Source organism: Onychomys torridus, chromosome 14 (assembly GCF_903995425.1).
Source record: "Onychomys torridus chromosome 14, mOncTor1.1, whole genome shotgun sequence".
Taxonomy (NCBI): Eukaryota; Metazoa; Chordata; class Mammalia; order Rodentia; family Cricetidae; genus Onychomys; species Onychomys torridus.
Window position 1 is genome coordinate 55,847,028 of NC_050456.1, and position 10,258 is coordinate 55,857,285.

The 10,258-nt window shown below is 48.4% G+C and overlaps 1 protein-coding gene across 1 annotated transcript; it reads left to right on the forward strand.

Annotated features, from left to right (window-relative positions):
* The first annotated feature begins 32 nt into the window (after positions 1-32).
* On the forward strand, positions 33-7,422 carry Ahsa1 (activator of HSP90 ATPase activity 1). The gene is made up of 9 exons (XM_036206616.1): positions 33-266; positions 1,455-1,645; positions 3,273-3,355; positions 3,730-3,847; positions 4,707-4,795; positions 5,994-6,122; positions 6,550-6,651; positions 6,881-6,932; positions 7,030-7,422. The coding sequence occupies exons 1-9, from the start codon at positions 187-189 to the stop codon at positions 7,200-7,202; spliced, it is 1,017 nt and encodes a 338-aa protein (XP_036062509.1). The 5' UTR covers positions 33-186; the 3' UTR covers positions 7,203-7,422.
* The last annotated feature ends 2,836 nt before the right edge of the window (positions 7,423-10,258 follow it).

Consider the following 10,258-nt stretch of genomic DNA (forward strand, 5'->3'; position numbering starts at 1 on the left):
CGGCAGGAGTGAGGAGGAGCCGGAAGTTAAGGCGGGGAGGGGGTGGGGGTGGAGGGAAAAGCAAGCCAGGAGGTGCTGCTGCCGCTTCTAGTAGTTTCCAGGCGCTGCCGGGCGGCTGGGACCGAGCGGTCCTGAGGCTGTGGCTGCGGCTGCTTGGGAGCTGGTAGCGGTGCGATAAGTGAGCTGATGGCCAAGTGGGGTGAGGGAGACCCACGCTGGATCGTGGAGGAGCGGGCGGACGCCACCAACGTCAACAACTGGCACTGGTAAGGGCCAGCAAGACAGGCCGCAGGAGCACTGCTTCCAGGCTGGGGTTTGGGGGTGCCTGGGACCTTGGCGTGTGCAGATTGCCCCGGGGTTGGGCGTGGGTGCCTCCTGGTGCAGGGGTCCTCTCCGTCCCTCGCCACCCTCGCGGTGCGCTGTTGGCTAGGGCGAGGGGTTCGACGTAGCCCGCTGAGTCCCAAAGGAGGGACTTCAGAGCGAACGGAACAGAGCGCCCTAGTTGCTGCATCCAGGCTGAGCCCGGAGATACTTCCTACACGTGGCCGCAGCAGGCGTCCTTGAGATCCAAACCCCCTGCCGATTGTGTGGGGAGACTGCTGGGGAGGTCTCGGTGGGGTCCAGCGGGAGCAGCTTTGGAGCGGGGTCTGCAGGGCGCCGGGAGCTTCGGGATGCTGAACGCGATGCAGCCTCTCACCCGGAACTGTTAAGTTCTGTTGTAACTCTAGGTTGCCGGGCAGTCATGATTTTACAGCCTAGCTGTTCTTAGAAGCTTCCTCGTCTTTGTGAAATCCCGTAGAAGCAATGTTATTTGGAGCGCAAGTGAACTTTACTCGAAACTGGTTTTTTTGTTTGTTTGTTTGTTTTACTCAGTTGCGGCTGCTTTTACCTTCATCGCTTTAATAGACGGGCAAAGAATTGATTTCTCCGCTCCTTTTTTTTTTTTTCTTACCCTGACCCTGTCCCCTCTTACACAGTGGACTTTGTGACACTGTTCGGAGGACATAGAATGTTTAGGGCATTTAAAGCAGTCTGAGTAAGACGGGCCAGAACACTGCTAATGAGGCTGGCATAATTGGTTGGTTTTTGTTTTTAATTTACTGAGGCTCTTAGCGAAATGCATGCTCTCCTGGCTTCAGCCCTATGGTCACAGCTTTCCTCTGGGCCAGATGGGGGCGCCATGTTAATAATCAAGGGTCATCTGATTGAGACTGGAGAGAACAACTTAGCGCTGGTTTGTTACAGCACCTGCCTTTGTCCACAACTCACCGCCCTTTGGCTTCCCCAGATGGCCTGTGTGCGGATACGCTGGGGTAGATTTTAGAGGATTTGTTGTTATTGGTCTTTTCTGCTTCCTTTAACCTTGCCCTTCCTTGCGGCAGGAAAAGTGTGTGTGGTCCCCGTCCCCGTCCCCACCCCCTTGACAGCTACCCATCGCTGCTTCTGTTTTGCAGGACAGAAAGGGATGCTTCCAACTGGTCCACAGAGAAGCTGAAAACTCTGTTCCTGGCCGTTCGGGTAGAAAATGAGGAGGGCACATGTGAGGTGACGGAGGTGAACAAGCTTGACGGGGAGGCTTCCATTAACAACCGGAAAGGCAGACTGATCTTCTTCTATGAGTGGTCCATCAAACTAAACTGGACAGGTAAGCGCCAGCCAGGCTGTCAGAGACGAGGTTAGCTCAGTTTCTGTCGCTCTTACACTTGCTGGAGAGGGGGTTCTGAGCAGTGACAAAAACCTGAAGGGGGGAGACAGTGCTGCTTGGGAGGAAAGCAGTCTGGGGTGCTGCTGGGGACACAGGTGTGTTCACTTGCTCTCTGAGTTTCATCGGTTCCCACCAGTGCAGTGACGGGGCACTGTATCTTTGGACCTTGTTCTGTGTTAGGATTCCTAAGGTGATGGAGTCTTGGGCTAGTTTATACGTGTCTTATGAATGGTTTAAGAGAGGGGGTTTTCGTTTGTTCTCTTTTAACTTCATTTTCTAACCCCAGTTTGAATCTTACCATGTTAGGCCACTATACTATTGTAGCTGATAAGTAAGTATTATTTGGATGGAGAGTCAGTTTTGTCATAATTAATGTGTGTTTCTAAAAATCAGTGCACTATGCAACAGTCACTCAGTAAGAAACCACAAGGTTTATTCAGAGGATATATTAGGAATAGGTGGTGGTGGTACACACCTTTAATCCCAGCACTCAGGAAGCAGAAGCAGGTGGACCTCTTGAGTTCCAGGCCAGTCCGGCCTACAGAGCGAGATCCAGGCCAGCCAGGGATACCCAGAGAAACCCTGTCTAGAGAAAAAAGAAATACAGTACCCATCCGATGTGGTGATACGTGCCTGTGGTCCCGCCGATTGGAAAGCGGAGGTAGGCAAACAGCTGTGAGTTAGAAAGGGAGAGGGGAAGAAAACACCTTCAAAAAACATCATCAGTGATGTGATTTTAAAGTAAAGAGATTGGGGTGGAGAGACTGGAGTTTGGTTCCTGCACCCACATCCTGCAATTCACAGCCATCTAGAACTTCAACTTCAGAGGGATCTGGTGCCTCTGGCCTCTGAGGGCCCTTGCATATAGATGTGCTGGTGCGCACACACAAATTTAAACTATAGAAACTAAGAATTGATAGTAGAGTTTTATTCATGTGATGAGTATGAAGTACATGTAGACTACAATCAGGATGGTTTTTCTTTGATTGAAGTTTCATTGTGTTTGTGGGCATCGCAGGGATTGCAGCCTGAAGGCTCTTGTGAGATCCTGGAAGGGATCTTCTGAGGCAGAAGGGTCACCACACCAATGGCATGTTACCTGACAGATGTTTTGAGATAGGAGCTTTCATTTATTTCTGTGCATCTCTTCACCTGGCTGTAGTTTTCTCTGTCCACTTCTTATTTCTCAGTGATGAACTCACATAGAAACAAATATGAAATAGCTATAAACAAATTTGTTCCCTAGCATATCAGTCACGTTGGATAAATGCTTGTTTTCAGAACAGCTCTTCAAATTGAATTGATGCTCGTGGCTACCCAGACAGGCTCTGGGAGAACTGAGCTACTACCCGACTTGTGTAGCTCTCAGGGCCATGCTGTGTGCCCCATTAGATCTTCCCAGGGGTGAGAAAAGACATTGGGGTGCTATGGTTGCTTCTGGTATTTGGCATTCTCTGACGATAGAGGGGCAGCTTAGAATGGGGGTTAAAAGCTTTAAGTGGACAGTGTTCCTGGCAGGGCCTTCCCTGCAAAGGAGGAGGCTAATGGAATTGCATTGCTTTGACAGGTACCTCTAAGTCAGGAGTGCAATACAAAGGACACGTGGAAATCCCCAATTTGTCTGATGAGAACAGTGTGGATGAAGTGGAGGTTGGTGTTTCCTAACTCCTTATCTGCGTCCTCCCTGTCTGTGTAGTCTCAGATGAGAAAAGTGGTCATCCCCCTGTTCATTCATAGTCAAGGCTTAGGTTAACCATTCTAAAGCCCAACCTGCAGATGAGTCTAAGGCTATGTGGTGCCTTTGGAAACTTCCAGAGCAATTTGTACATAGTCAGTGTCTCTGCTTTGGCTAGGGAAATGGGGTGTAACATTAGCCACCTCTGCCCTGGCAGAGAGGAGTTGAGAAGGAATATTGTTGGGGATTGTACCTGTGTGGCAGCTCTACACCTTTCCTTTGGAAATGTCAGTGCTTTCTTGATTGCTCCTTAAATCATTTTATCACCTGCTTTTGATCTCTCACTCAGATTAGTGTGAGCCTTGCCAAAGACGAGCCTGACACAAATCTCGTGGCCTTAATGAAGGAAGAAGGGGTGAAACTTCTAAGAGAAGCAGTGGGGATTTACATCAGCACCCTCAAAACAGGTATCCTTTTAGAACTCTGCCTGAGGTTGTCTTCCACTGCCAGATCCTGACTGAGGGCCTGGACTGCCCTTCCCCTGACAGATGGGTAATGATGGGGGTGGGAGGTGAAGTTGATCTAAAAGCTCCAAGTTAGAGGAAGATCCTGAGCTATGTTGTCTAGTGGAGTTAGCTGTCAGGCTCTTGAAATTGGCTAACCCAAGTGAGATGTGCTGGGAGTGTGAAATACACAATGGATTCTCAGATGGTGCCCAAAAACAGTGTAAAATATCTCAATTTAAAGATGGATAGCAATTGAAACGATAGTTATGTTAGAGTAACATTAGATAGTATGATTAGTTTAAATATACTAGTAAAACTTCACCTTGAACATTAACTTTTAATGTGGCTACCGGAAGTCTTAAATTACATATAAGACACACATGTTTCCGTCAGACATCTCCGATCTAAAGACTACTTTAGAATAATCCTGGAAGTTGACATGGTTAGAAGCAGAGGGGGTTAGCCCAGATGACCTGGGGGATTCTGCCTCTACCACATCCTTCTGATCTTGGTGTTGGAATTTATATTATGACCAACCTTGAAATTGATCATTTTTCAGTGAGAACCAAGATTCTGGTGTTGTGACTAGTGAGTCTCTTGTATAGTAGAGACTAAAGACGTTGTAATGTTTCCATTTTCATCAGGGGTTTAAGCTTTTTAAGATAACGCTACTATATTCTGTACACCGAGATAATCTGTTGGGCATAAACTAAAGGGAGAGAGAAAGAATGCAGGCTTTTCCTTAATTCTGGTTATGACAGCTGTGTTTGTCTCATGTCCTGTGTCAGCTAAGAAATTAATAAGGATTTTGTCTTTTCAGAGTTCACTCAGGGCATGATCTTGCCCACAGTGAATGGAGAGTCCGTAGACCCAGTGGGTCAGCCAGCACCAAAAACTGAGGTGTGCAAGGTAAGCAGTGAGCCTTCTGCAGAGGGAGAGGATGACGGCCGCCATGTGCCACATCAGCCAGAGCAGCCTGTTTGTGTGCTTTCTTAGAGAGGCTGCAATATATAGTTTCCTGTCAGTGTCGTAACCTGGTACGGTTTTATTTTTACATGTTTATTTTTGTTTCTGAACCTGTCTGTATGTTCACCAAGTGCCCTTGGAGGCCTTTCAGAAGGGGGTGTCAGATCTCCCTCAACTGTGATTGCCCGCAGTTGTGAGCCACCTAGTGTGCGTGCTGGGAATGGAAGCTGTGACCTTTGCAAACAGCAAGTGTTCTTAACCACTGAGCCATCCCTCCAATCTCCCAACCCGATCTTTATTGGCTGACAGTGGGCCCCTGGAGCAGAGGGAAGCCTTCAAGGACCCTGAAGTGTGGCTTTTGATTGCACATAGCACCAGTCAGCTGCTCTTAGTGTCATTTCTAACTGGGGAGTTGGCATTTCGTACTTGGATGTTGAGGATCTCGTCCCAGGGTTAGGTTGCTACCTTCATCCACGGGAAACTGATTCATCTTTTCTGCTTGTGGAGCAAGTGCATGTTTTATCTAGAGCAGACCCTGGTGGTCCCGACTCAGCCCCTGGTTTAGAGCCCTGCATCCTTTTGTCAACAAGCACAGTGAAGAACACTCCAGAAAGAACTGCATCCAGCCTGCTTGCTTTTTCTCCTTTCCCTTTTTCTCTTCCTTTTCTTGTCTTTGTCTTTCTGTCCTTTACTTTCTTGTACTGGGGTGAATCCCAGGACCTTGCATATGAGGAGCATCTCAGGCTGCTGAGCTATGCCTTCAGCTCCCCTATCCAGCTATTTTAGGATGGTTCTGTTGGAGAGTTACACTGAGCTCTGAAATGCCTAAGATTGACTTGTCCTTTGTCTGATGGCTTGTACTTCCTAGGGGCCGGGGAGATGGCTCACAGGGAATCCAGTGATCTATGCAGGCACCACATGTGGCATACATTCACACACACTTTTTTTAAAGATCCTAGAGAGGAAGTCTTCAGTAAGGGTGTTACTGGAAGAGTTCTGTGACGGAAACATGTACATGCACAAATTAACCCCTTTGACTTTGGAGGTGCAGGCTTCTGGGCGAGTGAATGAGTTGTCCCTGCAGCTGTGTTGATTGAGATCTCACGAACTGTAAAGTCACCCCTTTTCACCCCCTTCATAGGCAAAGGCTGCTCCTTCAAAAAGCCAGGCCAAACCTGTTGGTGTCAAAATCCCCACTTGTAAGATCACCCTTAGAGAGACCTTCCTGACCTCACCAGAGGAGCTCTATAGAGTGTTTACCACCCAGGAGGTAAGTGAGCTTGCCATCACCCTAGGGCCCTTAGTGTGCAGGGCTCTGCTGTTAAGTGGATTGGGAAGGCCTCTTACACCAGCAGGGCTGGAGGGCATTTTCACACACACATTTTTTCTGTTTGTACTAGTTGGGGTCATGTCAGCAGGAGCCACTGTGTTCTTGTTAGAAGAGTGAATGGGGGGTGGGGTAGGGTGGTTCAGTGATACAGCACTTGTGTGTACTGGAAGGGAGGAAAACAAGGAAAGAAAAAGTATGTGCCTGAAGTAGTAGCATCATGGATTCAGATCCTGAGGTCAAGCCTAGTCTGTAGAGGCCCAGAACAGAGAGAGACCAAAACGTCCTCACGGGCAGAGCTGAGGAACTGCCGTTGGCCCAAGTCCCATTGAGAGCCATGCATCTTGTTCCAATTCCTGCTTCCCTGCAGCTGGTCCAGGCCTTTACCCATGCCCCTGCGGCCTTAGAAGCAGACAAAGGTGGGAAGTTTCACATGGTCGATGGCAACGTCACCGGAGAGTTCACTGATCTGGTGAGTATTCCTGCCTCTTCCCAGGTTGTCACCTCCATTCAGTTACATTAGTGTGTGTCTCCACTTTCTGGGTAAAACTTAAGGCCTCTGTGATACTTTTCAAAGCAGGGCTGTAATTTTGAGTTTTCTTACAAGTGACACAATCACACACACACAGAGGCAGATGGCTTGCCTAGCTGGGGCTGGGTGCCCTGTGGGCCTCACTAGACTGAGCTCCTCATTGTTCCAGGTCCCTGAGAAACACATTGCTATGAAGTGGAGGTTTAAGTCGTGGCCAGAGGGTGAGTAAGGCTTGCTGCCATTGTCCCCAGATACCGCTCTCCCCTGGTTTAAACTTGTCCAGGAACTCTGGATCTGAAAACCCCCTTCTTCCCATAGGGCACTTTGCTGCCATCACCTTGACCTTCATTGACAAGAACGGAGAGACAGAGCTGTGCATGGAAGGCCGAGGCGTCCCTGCTCCTGAGGAAGAGCGGACGCGACAAGGCTGGCAGCGGTACTACTTTGAGGGCATCAAACAGACCTTTGGCTATGGCGCTCGCTTGTTTTAGGGCCAGCTGCAGAGGTTCCAGCCTGTTTGACACTTGAGTCCAGCCCGTTCGTGATGGGTTTGTGATTCACAGGATTGCACCATCCCAACTGCTAACTTGGGGCTGGGGCCCCTCCCTTCCACATATACCTTGGGTTTGTGCATGTTTTCTGCTGGGTGGGATCTGAGGGTGATTTCTCTTTTATGTGTACATACGCTAAATAAACAGAATTTTAAAAGCATGCATTCTTATAATCTGTGTTGACTGGGAGCCTAGTGTTCTGTTCTTTGAAGATTTTGAATTTGAACAAATATATGAAGTGTGAAGCCTCTCCTATAATCCCAGTATTCAGGAGGTGGAAGCAGGATGATTAGGACAAGGCTAGCCTGGCTGTGAGACTCTCACCAGTTGTGGGGCTGGAGAAATGGCTCAGTGATTAAGAGCGTTGGTTACTTTTGCAGAGATGGGGGTTCAATTCCCAGCACACAGCTCACCACCCCCTGTCACTCCAGTTCTAAGGGATGTGATGCCCTCTTCTGGGCTCCTGCATATGGTCTCCATAGACAGAATATGAGCAAAACACCCATACACACAAAAGAAAAACTTGAAAAACAAAGGGCCGCTGTTGATAACAGCAAGATTCTTTTGGTTTGGTTTTCGAGACAGGGTTTCTCTGTGTGACATTCCTGGCTGTCCTGGAACTTGCTTTGTAGACCAGGCTGGACTCAAACTCACTGAGATCCATCTTTTTTTGGGGGGTGGGGTGTTAACAGCAGGATTCTTGAACTAGTTTATTTTCACATGTACTTACCACGCAGGAGGGCTGACTCTCTGGAATAAACAGCACTGACAGAGTACAAGATAGTGGAGAAGGGTCTTGGACTCTGACCCCTCTACAAAGAGATGACCGCAGGTGTAAGTGGTGTACATAGATGAAGCTGACCAATGATGGCTTCATAGACATCTGCTGTGTCCCAACAGTCTGCTTTCATTGACTGTCTAATCTCCAGAAAGCCCTGTGACACACTGTCACTCATTTCGAAAAACTTAATCCTCGAACTTTTTTGTCCTTTGCTTGGTGTCTTTTTTTTTTTTTTTCTGTTTTTAAGGCAGGATCTTGCTACATAACACAGGCCAGCCTTGAACTAGGCCTCCTGGATACAGGAACTACAGAAGCACACTGCCATGTGATCCTTTTAATGTATGTTACATATTTGCCTCTGGCTTCTTAGGTTAAGAGCCTGAATCCAACAGCCAGTGCTGAACATGGCTGGCATTTAGAATGCAGACTATAACCACAGAGCTAGTGCTAACCTTGGACCTACTGCCTTGCCATGTTCATCCCCACAGAGAATTGGATGCACCTCCTCTATGTTATTCTCCCTCCTGGAGTAGGAAGTCCCAGGCCTCTTAGTGCTGTGGGAGTCCTTTCTAGTGGGGTCCACATGGCAGGAAAAGTGAACTGAGCACGCAGTAACCCCTAGCCGAGCCTGCCCCAGCTTACCCCCACCCCAGCATGAATCAGCGCCCCATGAAGACTTCTATCTCCTCATCTCCCATTTCATTTAGGAGTGCTGAGGCCTGCAAGCTAAGCCTACATGACTTGGCAGAATTTTATAGTTTAAAACAAGATCAGTTCAGGTCATCGTGACTTGAATTGTTCATCTAAGTGCTAGACTAATACTGCATCTATTTTGGCATTCCATCCACCTGCAAGGGACATAGAAGACCCTCGACAGAGACCTTGGACTCCACCTTAAATTAATGAGCCCTGCCACCTCTGTCTCTCAGTTTCAGAGTGCAGAAAAATGGGAAGGGATGATGCCACCTTAGTATCACCGAATGCACCAGTGTGCCCGTCGGGTGACATGCTTCATATCCCCAGTCAGCTCCTGCTGTGTCTCTAGTAACAGCCATCTGATCCCAAGATGCCCGTGGTGAAAAAGAAAACCACCGACTTGTTTTGAATGGTGAATATTTCACTTCCCAGCCAACTAGGCCAATGTCCTTGTTTATAAATGCCTATAAAATGGGTTAACAGGTACCATGGGAGACCATGCAAAGTATGGAGTGGGGCTTGATAGTGTGTACCTATAATCAAAGTTCTCAGGAGGCAGAGGCTGAAGGATCACCACAATACCAGGGCCACACTGGTCACACTGTCCCAGACAGGTCTACGTAGAGAGTAAGTACCCAAGGTTAACCTGAGCTGGCTACAGGAGGGACCCTGTCTTTAAAAACTAGTTAAGGATGCACTTGGCAACCCCTAGTGTCTGCTGACTTCTAGACTCACCACCAACCTCAGCTATTTTCCCTTAAATCAAAATGGATACTATGGGCCGGGTGGTGGTGGCACACGCCTTTAATCCCAGCACTCGGGAGGCAGAGGCAAGTGAACTCTTGAGTTTTAGGCCAGCCTGGTCTATAGATCGAGTTCCAGGACAGCCCGGGCTACTCAAAGAAACCCTGTCTCAACAAAACAAAACAAAACGAAAAACAAACAAAACTGATACTATGCCTGGTTTAGTTCAGACAGCCGTCCCCAGAACAATGGGTTTCCATACCTTAGGGTCACCTGGGGGAACCTGTTCAATACAGAGTCTCAGACTTCACCTCTATAGAGATTTTTACTTTCTGAGTGTAGATGCACGGCCCACACATTCGCATTTTCGTGTCTTAGCTCACTCTAGTTGTCAGGGTTTCGTTCTTTAGAAGCACTGCAAACATGAAGAAAAAAAAAATCTACCTATAATAGAGGAAGCAAAGGGCATATCCGATCTTTGGAAAGCTGGCTCTTTTCAACTTGATCGGTCCTGCCTAGCCTAGGGGCCTGCACGAAGCAAACCAGAGAGAGAAGAGGGAACAAAACCAGCTTGGTGGCTGGGGCCCCACAGTAATGGTGTTCACGGGGTTAGTATTCTTGCCGGGCGCACAGCCGGCCGAGTTAGAAAGGTGTGCAACGACATGAGGCTGAGCTGAAGAGGAAGAGCCTTCTCTGACTTCAAGGCCTCCTGGGTCTGACACTGGCCACTCCTAAACCGTGCCTTTCATAGGTTCAGTGACCCCCGTTATCGGTG

Excerpts from the sequence above, each read along its gene's own strand:
- Ahsa1 (XM_036206616.1), top strand. The coding sequence starts at position 187 with ATGGCCAAGTGGGGTGAGGGAGACCCACGCTGGATCGTGGAGGAGCGG. Across the intron at positions 267-1,454 it reads AACGTCAACAACTGGCACTG|GACAGAAAGGGATGCTTCCA; the intron begins GTAAGGGCCAGC and ends TCTGTTTTGCAG. Across the intron at positions 6,123-6,549 it reads GAGTGTTTACCACCCAGGAG|CTGGTCCAGGCCTTTACCCA; the intron begins GTAAGTGAGCTT and ends GCTTCCCTGCAG.